The sequence below is a fragment of the Serinus canaria genome, chromosome Z (genome assembly GCF_022539315.1).
Source record: "Serinus canaria isolate serCan28SL12 chromosome Z, serCan2020, whole genome shotgun sequence".
NCBI classification, from domain to species: domain Eukaryota; kingdom Metazoa; phylum Chordata; class Aves; order Passeriformes; family Fringillidae; genus Serinus; species Serinus canaria.
Window position 1 is genome coordinate 50,573,494 of NC_066343.1, and position 21,349 is coordinate 50,594,842.

A 21,349-nucleotide genomic window follows, 5' to 3' on the forward strand; every position below is an offset into this window, starting at 1 on the left:
AAATCAGTTTTGTATCAATTACTCTCACAAGTTAACTTGAAGAAAGCGTGTACAGTTTGTTCCGTCATGCTTCTGCAGCCTGATAGTTGTTTGAGTTTCAGAACTTACTTCTTCCAAGTTTCAAAAAGTTTTCCTCAAGAGATGCCTCAAGAGATAGATCTTTGATTGGATGGGAGTAAATATCATGTCTGTAGTGTAAATATGTTTTTGTTTGCAACAGTGCTTGCAACTTCCTCCAGACTACTTGGAAATCTTTTGCAACAGGAGATTAGTTCTTCAGTGTTGCCATCAAATGAATACTCTTCCTTTTCATTTATGCATTGAAGACTTTTTAAATATGGACAAAGTTCTCTCAAGATTTTGAGTGGAAGAACAGGATGACAGGAGACACGTCCTTCTCAGCAGAAAATAGCATTATAGATGTGAAGTAATTAAAATAGAAAACAAATTTTGGTTTACCTAACCAATTAACAAGTAGAGATTGAGGTTAAAACATGTACTGTTGCAGAGAAAGACTAGGAGTTAAAATCAGGAAAATAAGTGTTACTTCTAAATTTCAAAATGGTCTGATTTAATTCCTGCTTTTGTCGTTCAAAAGGCAAAAGAATGATATTAGATACAGTACAAGTTCTCAACACACACCATGTAGTTAACAACTACTAGTATTAAATCTCTTTTGGCCTACATGAACCTTGACACTTGATGATTCCTTGACAGCAGAATCATCTTATTTTTAAAAAAAGCTTTTAAATTTCTAAAAAAATAAATTATTAAGAGTCACATCATGTTTTCCCCATGATCTTTCAGTATCATGTGTGCTTAAGGCATCTTATTTGTTGGTGAGTCCTGTTTGACTAGGGAGCTATATAAGCTTGTCAGTACTTGATAATCTTTAAATTTTTTATGTTAAATTAAAAGTGGGACAAGATCTTCTTTAAACTTCTTCATGTGGTTTCTAATATCTGTTCCATTTTATGCCTGTGAACTTTCTATAAAATGTATACTTCACAAAGTATGCTGCAAAATGAATTGGTGATGATGTTTATATTTACTATTCCTTCATTTAAAGTTTAGAACGTAATGTGGCACTGCAGTGTGAATATTAGAGCAAGCCTGATACCTTCAAAAACAATACTGACCTGCAGAATACAGCAAGATTGAGTCTGTCACTGTTGCTGCATCATCCATGGTTATTAGTTTCATTTGGCTTATATATGCTTACTCATTTTTTCTTTTGTTGTGGTGAACATGTTTTAATGGGAAGTATTTGACTTTTTTCCTTAGTCCTTTTTTAGCTGTACGTCTGTACAGTTGGAGCCCTATAGCCATAACCTGTTTAATAATAAAGTAAATCCTAATATGGATTAGTCAAGATTTCTGCAATGTTGAAAGCTTGTTTCACTGAAGTAATCATGAGGTGATAGGAGAAATTAATGTAGTTAGGCCATCGATCTTAGCAGTACTGAGGTAGAGTCTTCATTAGCAAGTAAATAAAGTGACAGGTACTATTGGCAAGAGTTAGCTTATCATGCATATTATGGGAGTTTGAGTTCTTACTGAAAACCTACAGATGTAATTTCTGAAAGGTGATTCCAAATAAGTTCATCATTTGTGCCTTTGGACTACTTCTATTTAAAGTTTGTAATTTGAATTAACACTTCTTCTCATTACAAAATATTGATGAATCTTACGACTTGGTTTAGGTAATAGCTCTTTTTATCAGGCTAAGGTATTTCTCTTTTGAGTTGGGAGGTGAGCGTTACAACCAAAATGATGGCCCATATAAATTCAAACTGGTTTGCTTTTTTATGTGTTACTTAATATGTGTAAATATTTCTTTGTAGGCTGATACCTGTGCTGGTAAATGGTATGAAGTATTCAGAGATTGATATTATTCTGTTGAAGGTGAGCATCTGCTTCTTTTACTCTGTTGGAATAGTTGGTTAGGTTCTGACTTATAAATCAGGATGATTCAGGTCAGAGTGGACAGACTAGCCTACCATCTCTTCAGTGGAGAATTAACTTTCTGGGGCAACTTATGATGTTCCAAATACTAAATGCAACCGATGCCGTGTTTGTTGGAAAATTATCTGTGGCTCTCCTGCTTTGGCCCAGTCCCCTCCCACACAACTTAGGCAGAGCTGGGGTACTATTTACCATGAACTACTGCAGGAATTCATCATTTAAAAAAATGTTCAGAACTAATTCTAATGCCTTCCAGGTTGAATACATAGCTTTTTCCATCACTACCTAGGTCTGTATCAAAATTTCTCAATCACTTCTTTCCATTTCATTCCCGTTGAGTAATTTCTTAACAGCAAGGTTACTTTGGGTTTGAGCATAGCTCTCTTCCTTGTATCTTTCTCTTGCTTTTCTTGTAAATGCAGCAGTAGAACACAGAAACAGTGGCATTTTTTTTTTCAGTTGAGCAGCTCAGGTGGGATGTGAATCTTTTACACACTTACAAAATCTTGAACTAAAACTACATTGTTAACTTCCTTAAGCAATACAGTTGGACTAGTTTATCTAATAAAACAATTTGGTGACAGGGGGATGTTGAAGAAGACGAAGCTATTCCAGATAGTGAGCAGGATATAAGGCCTCGTTTCCATCGTTCGAAGACGGTGGCTCAGCAACATGAAGAAGATGGTATTGAAGATGATGACGATGATGATGATGAACTTGATGATGATGATACTATTTCTGACTGGAATTTAAGTAGGTCAAAGTGATGTGTGAAATGCTTTGAACAAGAGCTACTTGCATGATAAAAGAACCACAGTAAAAAGACAAGTTTGTATATATAAAAGAAGTTTGTGTATATGTCTTCTGACATAACTGATGGGTTTGTTGGAAGGGGAAGCCTTTGAGATGACACTTTGACTTTATAACTATATTGGCAAAAGCTATTTATCTGTAAGCTTATTTTGAATATGGCAGATTGAGTTACAAATATTTATTTGATATAATTCAGTGGAGCTTTCAGGCTTAATATTTTAATTCTATGAAATAATAAAAATCCTGTATCACTTGTTTAAATTCAGTTTAAAAAGAGAAAAAAAAAGCTTTGCACATTGATAACTGGAGCAATAACTTAATAATGCTTTCTTTAATTCCAGTCTTCCCTCTAAAATTGGGTTGTGTTTGGTTTGGTTTGGGTTGTTTTTCAATGTGAACATTCTACTGCCTATGGCCCTTACAGGTATTTCTTTTCTCAGTGACGAATTTGCTTCTCAATACAGTACTTTAGTTGTGAAGGTAGGAGATGGCTCTGAGGAAACCAAGACTTCAGATGTCCTGTTGTGGGGGTCATAGGACCTTTTGGTTAATAGGCTATGTTATAAGGAAAGAAAACACCACAAACATTTTTTTTAAGTTCAGTGACAGAAAATAACTAGTGAAATTCTGACAAATTTGATTTGAGTTTGCTTTGCAAACAAACTCATTGTGGAATAATGCTTTGAGATGTGGGTATAGCCACATAGGGTCTTTTTTCCCAAGATCACACGTTTTCACAACAGGTGAATTTAACTTTAAGCTTATGGCTGAACAATTTTGAGACATATCTGAAGAATTATTGCTGTTGAAAATATGCATGCAAACATGCTTGTTTCTGTAAAGCTGCATCTTGAAAAAAAAGTGTAGTTTTATATTCTTAATATTCTTTTTGTTACTGCTGTGTGTAGAGATTGCAGAATTAAATACACCTTTTCTGAGAAAGGGCTCAAATGACATAAGGTGCCCTGTGATATACAGTTTTGATTAAAACAGTGAGAAAGCTGAAGTTGTTCAGGAATGGTGGGCTAAAAAAAAAAGAGTAGAATACATCAGAAATCTGTAATAACATATGTTATCTAGATTTGAGAAAATTTGTGTTATCTGAAAATCAGAATTGTGTGCCCTATTTCGTATCTGGTGTTCTATATTTGACTTCCAATTTGAACAGAGATGAAGCACCAGCATAGCTTGACAATTAGCAGCATTGCTGACTAATGAGACCAGTGCAATTCTTTATGGCAGATTAAGAAGGAATTTATATTAAAATAGCTTTTTAAGAGCTGTGGCTTTGTCCAGGAGCACAGTGGATCCCTCTGTAGTGTAATGGAGTGGAAGTATGTTCCTTCCTAGTGCACTGAGAATCCATTGGCAGCTCAGAGTTAAAAAGGGGATTATATTGCCTAACTACAACTGTTTGTATAATAAGCAGAGATTAACACTGTTCATTCCCTTCAGGGAAATGTTCTGCTGCTGCTCTAGATGTCCTAGCTAATGTATTTCGTGATGAACTTCTACCACACATCTTGCCACTCTTAAAGGAACTGCTCTTCCACCCCGAGTGGGTAGTTAAAGAATCTGGTATCCTTGTTCTTGGTGCAATTGCTGAAGGTAAGGCAATAGTTCATATCAGATTGCTGATTTTTAAATTTTTTCTAAAGTAACTCGGGTAAACTTACTAATGCAAATAAGTGTATGTCCTTAGCTGGTTTAGTTTTGATGATGAATCTCTTTATATACGGATAGGTGCAGTTACTTTAATTTTCAAATTTATGCACATTTGGGAGGCTAAACAGGTTGCATAATTTCTTTTATTTCTCTTTTTCTAAACTTTACAGTATAGATGTGTTGATATCTCTCAAAATACTAGCTTGATTTCATAGAAGATAAATATTTAATAAATTTTATCTTTAGATTAAGTGTTTTCAGAAACGGAGAAGACCACTCCTGTACTAAGATGCCTTTTGTAGATGGTCCTCCAATTAAAATAAGTTCACTTTCATTCTTATCTATTTACTCACAGTCTTGCTTGACTTTTTGCCTGAAGTTCCAGCATCTCTATCCCTTTTGCAAGCTGAAGAAGTAGATTTGAGTTCATGCCTGGATTATCTTTTTTTCCCCTCACTGTCTAATGAACATACTTTTTTTTGCTGTTAATAGAAAAGTTTTAGTTGGTTTTGATTTGAAGTCTGGCAAAGTGGAAATTAGTACTTCTGGCAAATCTCGGTGTCTTATTGCCCTTGCTGACTTGAAGGGTGCAGCTTTTATTCCTGGTCAATATTGGTATGATTTTGGGAAAAATGAAGAAATTTTAATTTCTTAAGGAATCCTTTCTCATGTGATGATTTGTTGTCAAGACAGTCTTTCTCTGCTTGGTATTTTCTTACTTTTTCTGAGTAGATTGAAGTAGGAACTTCAAGCTTTAGAAACTTTATTTGGATGTACTTGCTGTACTACATTCAATAAAGCTTTTCTGGAGATTGGGAAGGCACAGAAGTAGAAATGTAATTGAAAATAATGTAACTTTATTGATGATGTAATTATTATCTAATAATTTTAATAATTTAATTATTCAGTATTTAATCATTATAATAATTATTTATGTAAGAGGATTTTTTAGAACTTTATATAAATTAGTTAGACTTGCTTTGTTAAAATATTTGTATTTTTAATTGCATGTTGTGTTCCTATGTGACAGAGAATGAAAATATGTCTCTCATAGGGAACAGAAAACAGTGGAATTTTTCATTAAAACTGTAATACTGGTACTGTAATAGCTATATTTTCTTTTCCAGGCTGCATGCAGGGTATGATTCCATATCTTCCAGAGCTAATCCCTCACCTTATTCAGTGCCTCTCTGACAAAAAGGCTCTTGTGCGCTCCATTACATGCTGGACTCTTAGTCGCTATGCACACTGGGTAGTTAGTCAACCCCCAGACACATACTTGAAGCCATTAATGACTGAGTTGCTAAAGCGTATCTTGGATAGCAACAAGAGAGTACAAGAAGCTGCCTGCAGGTAAGCCAAAGCTTAAGCAAACATCACTATCCATTACACTGCTTTTTTTTCCCATGGGGAGCTGTTTTTATGCCCTTATCAGTCAATGCATTACTCTATTTCTAGCTCTTAACGTATTCTTCTTCTTAAATTATAGTAGATACAACTTTCTCCCAAATTGTAATAACATGAAAAAAGTTAATGTCTATTTCACTTGTGCAGTTTGTTTGCAGAGTATGTATAACACCAGCCTAAATAATTTATTGTACTAAAGTAGCTGTTTGCAACACTTACTTTCAATATATGCTGTTTCATTGACCAAAAATTTGGCCTTTTTAAAAAATGTCTGTGAACATTGTCAGAACTGAATGCAGTGGAAAGCTGTCCTATCATTGGATTACTGAAACTGTTTGTACTCAGCGTTACCAAACATTTTGCTTATGACTATTTCAAGGGATATTATCTTTCTCTTGAAATGAGATGTTGGGAGGTAAGATTGCCTTCTCTCCCCTGTCTACTTCTTAAAAAGAAAAATTAATTGCTTAATTAATGGACACAACATTAATGGGATGGGAATGTGCATCAAAAAAATTTACATGTCACTTTTTGTCAGACTGGAGTGTACACAGCAAGCTTTCAGTGTTTCTTTAAGAAGCAGTTACATCTGCCTCTGAACACCTGAAACATAATAATAGTAGTAGTAATAATAATAATTGTCATCATAATAATCGTAATAATAATAACTACCCCCAAATGTCAGTAGTGCCTAAGGAAAGTGACCATTTCAGGGTTCTTGGGCTAAGCTTTGCTCAAAAGGAAAATACATCCTTGCCTGAGGACAGATACAATGACTTTGTGAAATGTACTTAGTAAGATTTAGGAATTCAACAGTTTCCTTTTTGTCTCCAAACATCTGCAAAAATTTGGCTGGCAAGTTTGGGTAGCTTTAATGTCTTCTCTATCTATTCTGTTAAAAAAACCCCAAATGCAAAACCCAAAAAACCAACAAAACAAACAAGGAACCAAAAAAAAAATCCCCAAAGGAAAATCTTCACTTTTCTCCTTTCTTTGTCCAAAACATGGCTGAAAATCTGCATTTAGTTGAACACAGCTGTGTTGTGGTGTAGTTAAATAATCTCACCTGGTGCTTATGACAGATGTGCAATGGGCCATGAAAACCAGGAAATCTAGAATGGAAATATTAAAAATTACAGTACACCTGATTTTTTTTATTACTATAAGGCCATTGTCAGACATGGAGCATGTTTTGGGATACTTTCTTTAGAGAAGAGATTCACTAAAATTACTGTTGCAAATAAAAATAAACTGGGAAACTTCACTGTAAGGAAAATGTAGATTTATCACAAAACATATTTACTAGCTTTTTTAATTGTAAGGAAATACAGTGAACCTTCTTGGACAACAACAAAGAGCTTCATCCCAGCACTGGGTAGTTGCATACATTGTTTATGCTACCAAATTGAAGATTGATCACAGGATACTGTATGTTTTTGTTCCTAAATTCTGTATGGTAGCAGATGTCTAACATTCACTTCTGTACTTTCAAGAAACTGTTTCTTTAGTAGAATGATATTTTACTGAAATACATTTTCTTGCTTAAGTTATATATCTTTCTGAAAGAATACTTCATAATAAAATAAAAAATAAATAATTCAATAAATAAAGTAAGAAATCTAGCCACTTAGAGTTCACAGTTCTTCTCTTTTGTTAAAAAAACCTGCATTTTGTATTTGGTAGCACACAGTGGAGTGTTCACCTTATGCAGTGATGCATGCATTTTAGTGCAGACACAAGCTAATAATAATCTTACTGAGAGAGCTAGGTCAGTATATCTTCAATAGCTCAATAATTTTTTTCCTTTCCTTAATGTTTCTCTGATGCAGTGTCTCTGATGTGGGGGGATTTTTTTGATTTTGTTTCATTTTTAATGGGTTTCCTTAACGCTGCTGTTGAAACACTGGATAGACAAGCTGAAAAGTTTCCATGATGTCATGATGTGTGCTTTGACCAAGAGCAGCTAAAACTGTTCATCCTCTTTATTTGCTTTTAGTTTTCCATGTCTTTCTGTATATTTTTCTATGTTGTGAACAACTGGCAGTACTACGTGATGTTTGCATTGTACTGGCACAGCAGTATCAAAATATCTGGGCGCAGCTACTGTGTACATTAAAGATAGTGGTTCATTTTTAGCTTAAATAATCAGCTTTTGTTGTGGTTCCTTCTATTTTAGTTAGTATATTGTAACTTTTTGTCTAATGCTTTTCATTTAAGTGGGGACTAAGGAGGTTTATGGTAATACTTTAAAATTTTGTTCTTCACAATGTAAGAGCTGGATCCGTGTGGGTGATTTTGTGTTCAGTTAGAAAAGATCAAAGTTATTTTTAAGGGTGATTTTGTGTTCAGTTAGAAAAGATCAAAGTTATTTAAGTATTACGTTTTTGGAAGTGTATCTTACATGAATTTGAGGACTTGAATACAGCTTTATGTTTTAACAGATACAGGTTAAGTATGGCATTTTGGGGTTGTTTTGCTTAATTATTTCCAAGGTACTAACCTGTTTTATTGTCCTCCAGTGCCTTTGCTACTCTAGAAGAGGAGGCTTGTACAGAACTTGTTCCTTATCTTGCATATATACTTGACACTTTGGTCTTCGCATTTAGTAAATACCAGCATAAAAACCTGCTCATTCTTTATGATGCTATAGGAACTCTAGCAGATTCTGTAGGACATCATCTAAATAAACCAGTGAGTATACCTTATGTTCTGTAGAAGGATTTAGTATATTTTAAGAACTTGTTCAGTGTTTTTTGTAGTGTGCTTTAGATGTTATAAACTAGAAATGCTGATATTTCCATGTACCTTTTATTAGTGCTACATGCTTACAGATAAAACACAGATAAAGTAGACTGCACATGGTTCTCCCACTACCAAATATTTGCCATTTTGAGTAAACAAGCAAAAGTGTGTGATTTTTTTGTAAAATGTGCTGTTCATCATGGTCTTCTTCATGCTTCAAGTTTTTTTAGCTCAGAGGAGATATCATTATAGATACCCCATTTGTACAAAGCACGGATAACACACGCAAATGTGGTAGGGATTTTTTTAGTGTACATGTGTTAATTAGTAGAAGATGTACATGTCGTATGTTTGCATCTTACGATGGTTATTGAGACTTGTTTTATTTCTCTGTAGCGCTTCAAATTACATGTCTGCCCTAGAAAAAAACATTTTTAATTATTTCCATTTTACTTGCCATCTGGACCCCACACTAGTAAAGGACCAGTTTTTCAGTCTCTCTCTGAGCCTGGCACAAATATTTGTATGAATTGCAACAGTGATTGAATTATAGTACACCTGTTTGTTCCTTTATTTGAAAAAGTAGAATGTATCTTAGGTTTTTTAACTTTGAAATAGAGTAGTATGCAGTAAAGTGTTTTAGCAGCATTTTCATTCTAAACAGGAATATATTCAGATGCTAATGCCTCCATTAATTCAGAAGTGGAACATGCTGAAGGATGAAGATAAAGATCTCTTCCCATTATTAGAGGTAAATGTTAAAATGTGAATATTTTTTTATAAAGTTTTTTTGAAACTATTTTTTTTTACTAAAAGTGTTCCTCCTTGGAAATATGACTATAAATGCTGACATTTTTAGCTATTTTCCCCTAGGGAAAAAATATTCTGACTGTGGTAAGAAAATTTTATGACTGAATAAATGTCCTTAGGTTTAGCAGAAATAATTTAAGGGTTTTTTCCTGCCATTTTGGAGTGTTTTCTTTGATAGGATTCTTCTACAAAAAAAGGGTTCTATCCTCCTTTTGTTCTTGTCTTCTCTCTCCTTGCTCTCCCTTCATCCCTCCATTAAAACTGTTGTCAGACAAGCTGAAGGTACGAACCAGGCCATGTAGTCTAATGCTCTCTACTTGCTGAGTGTGAAGCACCTCTACAGGAAAACACCTCTAGAAAAATTAGTTTCGTGACTCTTAGGTTATATTAGGGCTTGTTTATGGTCAAGATACTGCAGCGTAGTGCAAGTGCTGTCTGAACTCTCGTAACTGGTTTTGTATGCATTTTCTTGGCTAACTCTTAAGAAGATGCTGCTGCTGAGAAATTTTCTCAAATGGTGTACGCAGGAGCGAGTAAGAACTTGCTGATAGTTGCCTTGGCTCAGCTAAATCGGTACCGCCTTTCTAGGTTGTGTTTGCTTAACCAGTTACATGTTGGTGTACTTAAAATCCTAAGTTCCAAATTCCCTCCCAAGTAAAAGACTCTTCAGGCATGTGAAGAAAAGTAGTGACTACTTTCTCTCTCTCCTTTTTTTTTCAATTCCAGTGCCTGTCGTCAGTTGCTACTGCCTTGCAATCTGGCTTTCTTCCATACTGTGAACCTGTGTACCAGCGCTGTGTAAATCTGGTGCAGAAGACACTTGCACAAGCCATGGTATTTTGCTATAACTATTCCAGTATTACTTTGCTAAACCAAAGTGTTAACTATGTAAAATTAGAGGTGTGCAGGGAAATTGAATATCTGCATGAAGGTGCAATTCTGCAGTTTTTTTGTCATACTCCTGAGAAAATCTAGTATAATTTTGAAAGTGTGTACTTATTTGTTGCAGTTGCATAATGCTCAACCAGACCAATATGAGGCTCCAGATAAAGATTTCATGATTGTGGCTCTTGATTTACTCAGTGGTTTAGCTGAAGGACTTGGAGGCAACATTGAACAGCTAGTGGCTCGCAGCAATATCCTGACATTAATGTATCAATGCATGCAGGTGAGATGAGTAAGCTATTTGATCTACATATTTCCTTTATTCAGAGAATCAGAAAATCGTCTAGAATTGTAATTTTTTATTTCCTCTCTTTAGGACAAAATGCCTGAAGTACGGCAGAGTTCTTTTGCATTGTTAGGTGACCTGACAAAGGCATGTTTTCAGCATGTTAAACCTTGCATCGGTATGTTTCTTTTACATGTTTAATAACTTGTTTTTCAAATGTCTAAGAGGTTGTATTAGCATTGTTATGCTCCCTTTTCTGTGAGTTGCCTTTTTATGGTGTGAAACATGGTAATTCTCTGCAAAAGTCTGTAGTCTTTTGTCCCTTTAGTTGTATGTTTAGAAAATATGTTCCTATTTTGTGGACAGTGTGAAAGTTTGTTTTTCTTTTATTTTTATAGCTCTTTGTGTTCTACTTGAATTTATTTTTGAGTAAAAAGATGTCTAATATAAATCCAAAAATGGGGTAGAGAATTAGGTTTTATTTTGTTTTTCTGCTTTATTTTTTAGTTCTGTGGAAAGTGGCATCAGAGATGGCATCACTTCCACAATGTTTGGTCTTTCTTCCCAAAGATAATGTTGAGATGCACTTGCCAAATGAATGTTTGGATAGGCTTGGAATTTAAAATTATTTGGCAGATGTTATGATGACCTTTTCAACTCACTTTTCTTAATTTAATCAAATATGTAATTGCCTTCTAGTCTTTGTTGTTTTTTCAGGGGTAGCTGAATACATCCAGGTGATCTGGGGGATATTCTGTCATATCATAGAACTAGTGCTTGTAGCTGTGGTTTTTTTCTTCTCTTCCTCTTTCTCCTCTCACCTGAGAAAGAGAAGAGAGAAGATTTCTACATAAAAGTTACATTAAGATAAACGCTTTTAGGAAGATTCTAAAAGCATAATTTGAAAATATTTGCATTTATCTGGTTAGGTTCTAATTTCCAGGTTAATCTGATAAATAGCTGCAATATAGCTGTTGTTAATCTGAATGTAACTCTTTCCAAGTATTTTAATAGGCTTACTTTATCCTTTTCTTGAACATCCCTTCTCCCCCCCACCCCAATCCTAAAATAGTGGGACAAGATGGTTGTATTGTGTGATGAGTTTTTAAAATGTTGTTCTTTCTAGCTGATTTCATGCCAATTTTGGGAACCAACCTAAACCCTGAATTCATTTCTGTGTGTAACAATGCCACCTGGGCAATTGGAGAAATCTCTATTCAGATGGGTAAGATTTAATTTTTTTTTTTTAAGTCTCTGCACATTTGGAATTATTTGTCTGGGTGTTTTGGGTGATTTTTTTTAAGTGGTACTGTTACATTAATATTTAAATTACATTTGTGATCCTTGACCTTGTTAGTAAGTTACATGTACATTTTCTGTTTACATTATGTATATTAATGGTCATTTTCTTCTGATTTTTTTTAATTGTTGTTTCAGGTATAGAAATGCAGCCTTATATACCAATGGTATTGCACCAGCTTGTAGAAATAATTAACAGACCCAACACACCAAAGACGTTGTTAGAGAACACAGGTACCCAAAAATAACCTGTACATGGTGAAGGGAATGAAAATATTTTTTTTTATCATTATTTTTTGAAATTGCGTAGGGGAACCACACCAGAACTAATTTTGTTATGTACTTGGCTTTTATAAGCCAAAGCAACTCTGTTTTGCACAAGCTCTTACAAGTCTCAGTCTTGCAGCAAATCATATATCTAGATTCTAATTGCTTTCTCCTTTTATAACATTCATTATATCTATTTCTTATCTATTTAATCATTCTTCCAGTTTTATGTATGACAAATGTATGCAGTAACACTTCAGACTTAATTTCTCACTGATTTTGATGTATGCATGTCCTTACACGTGTACTGTATATATATGTCTAGTGTTGAAAAAAATGTAATTGGGCTATATAAAACAATGAACTCTTTGAATTTACAAAAAAGTGCACTTTTATTTTATGATAAACTTAAAATATCATAAACTTACAAAAATTTTAGGATAAACTTGCATATCATAAACTTTTAAAAATCTAGATCTGTGATGGCAGTTTTACCACAACATAACTGAAATTATGTTTAATTTCTGTTACCTGGTCACCTAGTAGCAAATTCCTGAAAAGAATTCTAAAAATGGCATGCATATTTTATGTTCTGACTTTGCATTCCAAATTGAGAGAATTCCCAAATGCCTTACTGAATTGGAATTTCTGAGGCTTGTTTCTTTTGCATTTATAGAGGGCTTGTTCTGGTATGAAAAGCACCTTCCATACTTGAGCAAAAAATTATAGATAGTGCGATGGGTTTATTGTTTACTATTGTACTAATTGAGGATTTTTTTTCCTTCTGTTTGAAAACTATCTTGTAAGAAAATGACAGTTTAGTTGCAATATCTGACATGATTGAATATGATGGAAGTACAATGGTACAGTTATACTTTTTGAGCAAAGTAAGAGATAATTTGGAGAACGATTTTTCAAAGCATTTTTTTCTTTCTGTCTTCTCTCAACTTAAAAGCTGCACTTCCTCTGCCCCTCTATCTCATTTAGTATGGAAGGTGAACTTGAAGGAAAATTTACCTAGTTTTATGGCATATTATAGGGACTGTTTTTGAAAAGAAAATTTTGAGTCAAATACTTAGATGTGAAATATACTGTGGAATAGTGTAACAGTATAATACTGTAATAGTATAACCATATAAGTTTTTCTTACCCCTGCCCTGATTCTCCTCCTCTGCACTGATGGATGTGTAATACCTGTAACTGAGAGGCATCCAATAGTTAAATGTATGTATGCTTCCATCATTAAGAGGATTTTTGGAAGCATCTGGACACTGATTTATTTTTTTTTTCATTTCTCTTAATAGTTATTTTAAATGTGGATGGATAACTGCAAATAAATGTTGAGTGTGGTGTACTTATTATAAGTTTGTTGTGGGATATTTTGCTGTGTGCCACTAGTATGTGCAAGAATATTACTGGTTTTGCTGTAGCTTACTGTGTTATTAATTATGAAAACAACTGTAAAAACACACTTCGACAGAGATTTTTGTTCCTTGTAGCTTGTTTTGTTCAGGCTGGAGCTGTAAGAATTTACAGATAAAACTTAAAATTGTATTTTCATTTGAACTTCAGTTAAGTTTTATAAGATGCTAAAAAATTCTAGACACTGTATGGAAATTGAATGATACCAGTACATTAACAGTGAGCTGCATCGCATGAAATGAATATGTTTGAGACTGCTAGTATATCCTACACCAAACTTATATTTGAGAAAGCATCATCTGCTTTATTGCATGTTTCATGAAACTGTTCACAAATGCCTGTTAATTAGAGTGTTGCATAGTATGTCCCTTGAACATAGGTTTCCTTTTTCTGCTTCATACAAATCTGCTGGATTTTAGTATTATTCATGTATTTTGCTTCAAGTAATTCTGATACATTATTCCCCACCCTCTCCTTTTTCTAAAGATTAATCTTTCGTGAGTTGAGCAAACACCATTAAAACACGTTTGTATAAAGATACTTCCTTTGGTCTGTCCCTCAGAACAAAGAACCAAACTATCTGATCATGCAGTGTAGCAATTTTGCTTTTCATGTGTCCTCATGCTTTGGTATCAGAAGTCAGATTCTTGTACATCTTATGAGGAAAACCTCTGTGAGCAGGAGAAATACTAGGATTAAAGAATTAATGTTCTGCAGTCAGTTGATTTGAGTTAGCAACCATTTTTAATTAAATTCTTTGTGAGATTATGAAGAAGACATAAACATTTGAGAACTGTTCCGTCTATTTAGGACTTTCAGACACAACAATATATTCTATGTAAAAGTATTTGGAAATGTATTTTTACTGGTAGATTAGATCTACAGAAACCTTGAATTCTAAATATTGGATAAAATAAAATGTTTAGAATGCTTGATACTAATACTGAAAATTAATTTCCTTTCTAAAAAAATATCCATTATAGTTCATTTCAATAAAAACTTTAAATGTGTAGAGGTAAATTTACTATAAATAATTACTCTAAAACGGGACAGAATAACTGCTTACATCAGAGAGCCTTTGATTTAAAACTGTGTTTTTGGTGTTCTCTCATACTTCTTTAATTTTTTCTTTTACCTTGGAGAGTATACCATATATGTTGCTGCCTCTTATTTAGGGGGTGGTAATAAACAGCACTGGTGAAATCTTATGTTTATTATCATACACAGATTCTGTTGGTTTCTGTTTCTGAGTTATTTGTTGTTTTTTCTTTATTTTTTCTCCTCCCCCCTCATTTGCTCATGTCTTGGTTGGCGTTTGGTGGTGTATAACCGTGATTGCGTTACCTTAGCAATAACAATTGGTCGTCTTGGTTACGTTTGTCCTCAAGAGGTGGCCCCCATGCTACAGCAGTTTATAAGACCCTGGTGTGTATTATTCAATCTTTTTTTTTTAATTCATTTTTCTTCACTCTCTTTCTTTCTTTCTTTCTTTCTTCTCTCTATCTCACTTTTAGATATATTTTCAGTTGGTTACAAAATCTCAATCCTTAATCATTGCCAACCATGTGACTAATCTTGTCCTATCAGGTTTGTGAGTTTTTAGTAGCACCGTCATGTATTCTTTATGTTGTGGCTAACGACTAATTTATGCATGGGATAAGATTGTCACATGCTTGCTGTGTTAAAGCTTGACTATGAAAGAGCATTTTAAAATCCACCAGAATGATAATACAATGCATGCCAGTATTGTAAAATTTAAACTGTGCATTACCTAAAATTCAGTCTGAGGCTTGAAATGCTGTAAGGAATATATGTTTATAGATCTGTTACGTATAAAATAGCTTGCTTGCTGCTGTTTAAGTTCAATAACTGTTCTGTAAGTGGTATCTGACATAATTCATACTGTGACAGTATTTTATGTTCCGCTTCTAATAATGATAGTTTCTGTAAGTATTTCAGATACATGTTTCTTTTGTATTTAATGGAATAGAGGTCACACTTTCTGACTACAGTATAACAAAAAGCCAGATTCTGGAGGTGATGTCAAATGGTATTATGCTAGTAAAAACTGTGTGCAACAAGTGTTTTTCTAAATGTTCAGAATTGTGTTTCAGATCATCTTTTCAGTGTGACTTATTCCATCAGATACTGTCATCTAGTTTTGACTTGATTGAAGAAAAGTAATAGAGTTATCTAAGTTTTGCTTTCCAATTTGTTAGGTGCACCTCTCTGCGAAACATAAGAGACAATGAGGAAAAGGATTCAGCGTTCCGTGGGATATGTACCATGATTACAGTCAATCCTAGTGGAGTAGTCCAAGTAAGATACGTTAATAGATGCTAACTTTTCTTTAGTCATGTGAAATTTAGTGAGAGCTGTATGTGGAGTATGAAAAAGTTTACCTTGAAGAGATTCTCTGCAGTACGTGATGTAGCTTTATTTTGAAGTCAAGGACCCCAAAATGTTTATATTGTGAATGATGTGTCTCATGATCCTTCAGTAATTGTCATCTAAAAAGGAAAGGGGAGAAGTACTATTAAAATGAGTTTTTGTCTTTTACTGTCAATGAATATGTAAATAATGAACTTTGATTAAAATAACTGTATTTTGATACTTCTGTCAGGTTGTGGTCAGCATCTGTATGCAAATATAAGGTAAAAGTTGACCTTCTTAAACCTGTTTTCCACATGTAACATGGGTTTTTAAAAAAGAAATAGAACAAAACCAGTAGCCACCCCTTTGTTCTTAACACTTGGGTAGGGAATAATCTGTTTCAACTTTGGATCAATTTTTCAAGGAGTCAGTGTGACAATGAACATGCATCTCTTTAAAAGAAATGGTACAATTGAAGAATAGAATATGACTCGATCTTTAGTCTCCACATCTCTAAAGTGAAGCTTTATCAATGTAATATTTTTTAAGAGGAAAACAAAACTGATCTTTCCATTTCTCTGCCTGGAATTTTTCTTCCTGAAACACAAGACTTGAGCATTTGCCTTGCTTTGAAATGTGCAGCTCATTTCATTTAGGCCTTACTCTGTATTTTACTTTTCAGTCTTCCACTGTCCTTTCATGTAGCTTACAGAGAGGGGTTAAGTAAGGACCCATTTCATTAACTTCTGTTTTCTTTCTAATCATCTTCAGTTCCTTTTTCTTGCATTAGCAACATTATTTTTAAATACTGGTGTTCTTTTGGTGTAGGAGGAGGTAATGCATAACAGCAGATGAATGGAGTGTAGGGATTTTGAGGTGGCTTTAGTTTTGAATCTGTATGATAAAGGTTTTCTGTTTCCCACAAAAAAATACTTTAAGAAAGTATTAAGAAATACAACAGATTTTTTTTCCCCTAACTGGAAATGTGTGAGAGATACATTTGTTGCTTGTGAGTAAAGGAAGTAGATACTGCATTTGTAGATATACTGAAAGAATTAAATTTATACTACTGTGGTGCAGAGGGGACAGTTTTGGTTGGTTTCACTGTGGTTTAATTTGAGATACTGAGCAATTGATGTAGCTGAACATTTAGGCATACAATAATTTATCATTGTCTGAATAATGTGAAAAATAAATACATAAAACCAAAAGCAGTTGTAAATTAGGATCAAAGGGCATCCACTTCACACAATGAACATCAAGCGTTGTTTTCAGATGCATAAATTGAGGTTTCTAACCTATATGATTGTTTAATCTTGTAGGACTTTATTTTTTTTTGTGATGCTGTTGCATCATGGATTAGCCCAAAAGATGATCTTCGAGACATGTTCTGTAAGGTAAGGTTGCTAAGATAATATTATATCCTAGTGATGGTTGTTTTGCATCCTCTGGTTTCATACTTTCTGTTTCACTTTCCAGTGAAAGTGCTTTCTAGCGCTTACTGTGTTTGTGGTCATGGAGACAAAGCAACATGAAAATCCTGACTTCTTTTTTTAACTTTGATCTTATATGCATTCGGATTATTCCAAACTTTTTTAAATAGTTGCAAAGTTCACTTGAGGTGTTTTTTGAAGGGATAATGATCCTCAAAGAGCTTTTCATAATGTCTGGACTGCTATGTTTTTCCTGCATTTGGAAAAACAGGGGAGTTTATACTAAATGTAAGACATTTTTTTCAGAAAACGAGATTTGTATGGTTCAAGACCATTTTTTGCCACAAAGATGGCTGCTTCATTTTGGAGACATACATAAGTTTCAAATTAAAAATATCCCAGTGGTATCTTATTTGTTTCTCTTAACTCCTGCTGAAAATAAGAGACTGTTTAATCCTTCTCAGAATCCCTCTTGGTTGAGTAAGTTTCAAGAAACTAACATGCAGTTATACCCAAGAATACATCCCTAGGCAAAGCATCAGTAGAATTTTAACTAAAGGACTGTTTGCTGTGTATTAAGTAAAAAACTATAAAGCCCCACCCAGAATGTGATACACTGTATTTTGGCACAAGTGTCTTAAATTTAAAAAAAAAAAAAAAAAAAAAGAAAAAAAAAAAAAAGAGCAAGAGATGGGGGGAGAGAGAGAAGTGGTTTTCCTCACAAGTTCTAAAGTGAAATTCCCATTTTCAGGAAGTTCTATGTCAAAAGTAAGGTTCATGATATTCTTAAAGCAAAAATGAAGCATATTCTTAAGTACTTATTAGGATCATGGGTTGGTATTGGCACTTTTTCTTCAATTAGTGACATGTGTGAGCATCAGATCAGAAGCTAGAACTTTTCTATCCCATCTTTAAGAGCAAAGGCAGAAATCTTGCTGTCCTAGTTAGTCTCTCAGATAATCAGCTTCCTTCCAAGGAACATTAGATCTAGAAAAGGTGCATCTATGGGTATTCTAATATCAGCAGAATGAAACAGCAATTACAACTTAAAAGGGGATCCTGGATAGAATCTGTGATGATTGTCCAAAGCAGTCTCACGCATGTTTTTGCTCTAGTCCTTCGGCAGGTTAAACTCCTCTTTTTCAGATTCTTTCCAAGTGATCCGTTTGGGAAGCTGCATTCAAACCTAACAGAGTAGTTCTTGGTCACTTGGCAAAAACTTGCTTTTTTAAGCAGGCAATTTTAAAGTAGTTTTGTGGGATTTGCCTTGCAGAAAAGGAGACAATGCTTTCTTCAGTGATAACACTGGGATTTTTAGACAGCTTCTTCATGAATATGTGACTAATGTAGTCCAAGTAGATGTTTTTCCAACAGTAATTATGACTTCAGAAACAAGGGAAAGAAACTGGATTTGTCCAGGTTTTGGGATTTTATTTAAAATTTATTTATTCTTTAGTACTAGAACTGGAAGAGAAGATAATTCGAAGAGCCAGTGTTCAAATCTGACTCGTAGCCTTTTGTTTGTCACTGAGCATTCTTAGATTTTCAGGAATTTCTTTGCAGCTAGTTAATGTGACTCTTTGGGTTTAGGAAAGAGCCTGCTTGTGGCAGGGAGAAAAGCAGTAAGTTAACTGGTTGCATGTAATGCTATTACCACTACATCTGTTTAAAAACAGCTCTGCTTGACAGTCTTGCATCACACTTGTTACTATGAGCTTGAATTTTGATATTGCCTTTTATTTGAGGATGTGTTCCTGACAAATTGTTCCACAATTCATTACACTAAGTGTAAAAAGGAAAAACAAAACATTAGATTTTCTTGGTATAATTTCATTGAGGAACAGTCATTCTGTCTGCTTTTGTCCTTTCTAATGTTTTGCTTTTACTTGCTGTTTTAAGAAATAACATACTAAGATTTAATTTTTTTCATAGTGTAATTTCATTTTCAGGTAGTTTATTACATCAGACAGTCCCGATGGAAACCTGTAGATTATTTGTTTTTCTCTTTCACTGGCTTTTTACTGCCACTGACTGTGGATCCCTGTTATTTCAAAACAAAGAAGGTTTTAAGAGCTTCATTTTTAGTGAAGTTGTCTTACTGGTTCCATTCAGAAAACAGAGTTCGCAAAGATTTGATATTTGTGCTAGAAATTGACAGGTATTTATTCTGTCAAAAGCTGCCTACCATTTAACTCAACTTCCCACAACATACTTCACATCTGTTAAAAATAAATGTGAACACAGTAGTCTTAAAATGTATGTCAGTTGATTGGATGGATGGATGGATGGATGGATGGATGGATGGATGGATGGATGGATGGATGGATGGATGGATGGATGGATGGATGGATGGATGGATGGATGGATGGATGGATGGATGGATGGATGGATGGATGGATGGATGGATGGATGGATGGATGGATGGATGGATGGATGGATGGATGGATGGATGGATGGATGGATGGATGGATGGATGGATGGATGGATGGATGGATGGATAAAAAATGAATTGAAAAAATTATAATTAAACATTCTGAAATGGCTTAACCCTAGGTTTTAAGTTACCTATTAAAAATATATATCAGTACATATACATACACTAGTTTCTTTGGGTAGGTGTATTCTTTGTCACCTTTAAAGAAACACATTAGAAAGATCTTGGTCTACTTCCTTTGCTTCTTTGTAGCATTTCATTATGATATTGGAGAATTCAGATTGTACAACTCAGCAGTTTGTGGCTTACTGCATGTGAATAGGCTAGCAAATAATGTAGCCTCTATTTGTTGCTTATTTTAACTTCCCCTTTCTCATTTGTAGATTCTTCATGGATTTAAAAATCAAGTTGGGGATGAGAATTGGAGGCGTTTCTCTGACCAGTTTCCTCTTCCCTTAAAAGAGCGCCTTGCAGCTTACTATGGAGTTTAACCTCATGCACTGTAGCTGCAGTCCCATAATTAGAGGTAAGCACAGGAGTCTTGCTTGCCAGAGAGAACTGGGACTTCCTCCCTCTTTGCATCATATGAAACATAATTAATTCACAAGTCTAGAATTGCTGAGCTACTACTTCATATATGAAGGAAAGAAAGAAGGGATGATAATATACCTTAATAATTGTGACTGTAGCAAAAGCATTTGTCTCATTTTTTTTATTGTTACAGAGAGAGAAAGAAAAACTGAGTCTATGATACACACATTAGTTTATCAAGAAAGTTGAGAGTATAGGTATGATAAAAGTGCTGGTTCAAGTTTATTAAGCAAAGTGATGAATATGATCCTCAAGTCATCGTACTGAAAGACACAGGCTACCTTATATGTTAGGAATTAATAGATGGCAGATGTAGTCTAAGTGGGAATACTCTCCTAGGATAAGAAAGCAGGTTTGTTAACACACTAGTTCTGAGAAGTCTAATGGCCTCCTAACTACATACTAAATGATCTTTCCACTGAATAAAGAATGCTATGCTAATAACTACAGTAACTAATGCTTGATGTTTGGGGGAGGCTGATATGTGTTTATGCTATGCTAATAACTACAGTAACTGTAATGCTTGATGTTTGGGGGAGGCTGATATGTGTTTACTCTTGCCATATAATGTTCCATTTTGTGTGTCAACTCAGAATTGTTAGACACTTCTGTGTGGAGAATGATTCAGCTTCGACAAAGAACAGTGAAAGTGCATTCCAAAATACCGCTATTATTATAACACCTTGTTTTGTATGTTACCTGCGTATGCTGTATAAAGCAAATTTCCCATGTGTGATACTGCAAAGATATTATTATATTACCCAGAAAAAAGAGTGAATTAAGTTTATTCTTGTAGTCTTTATAAAATTAGTATAATTTTTGTACTAAAATTATGAGAGTGAGTCATGGAGTTCTGTTTAGTGTTGGAATGGACAACTGTTTAAAATGCAGTCTAAGATTTTTTTCAAAGTCAGTGTCATAAAATTATGTGTTTGATTGGAACAGTGGATTAGAAAT

General features: G+C 34.2%; 1 protein-coding gene across 4 annotated transcripts in view; it reads left to right on the top strand.

Moving 5' to 3' along the window:
- TNPO1 (transportin 1) overlaps positions 1-21,349 on the top strand; it is a 73,362-nt gene that overhangs the window by 45,875 nt on the left and 6,138 nt on the right. For all 4 annotated transcript variants that reach the window (XM_050986642.1, XM_050986643.1, XM_050986641.1 and 1 more), the window contains exons 10-24: positions 1,845-1,905; positions 2,550-2,718; positions 4,234-4,386; positions 5,571-5,796; positions 8,370-8,541; positions 9,257-9,343; positions 10,129-10,236; positions 10,412-10,570; positions 10,664-10,751; positions 11,700-11,798; positions 12,011-12,106; positions 14,911-14,986; positions 15,781-15,880; positions 17,257-17,331; positions 20,185-20,327. In XM_050986642.1, the coding sequence (XP_050842599.1) occupies positions 1,845-1,905; positions 2,550-2,718; positions 4,234-4,386; positions 5,571-5,796; positions 8,370-8,541; positions 9,257-9,343; positions 10,129-10,236; positions 10,412-10,570; positions 10,664-10,751; positions 11,700-11,798; positions 12,011-12,106; positions 14,911-14,986; positions 15,781-15,880; positions 17,257-17,331; positions 20,185-20,292 (1,777 nt within the window). In that variant the 3' untranslated portion in view covers positions 20,293-20,327. The remainder of the gene's footprint in view (positions 1-1,844; positions 1,906-2,549; positions 2,719-4,233; positions 4,387-5,570; positions 5,797-8,369; positions 8,542-9,256; positions 9,344-10,128; positions 10,237-10,411; positions 10,571-10,663; positions 10,752-11,699; positions 11,799-12,010; positions 12,107-14,910; positions 14,987-15,780; positions 15,881-17,256; positions 17,332-20,184; positions 20,328-21,349) is intronic.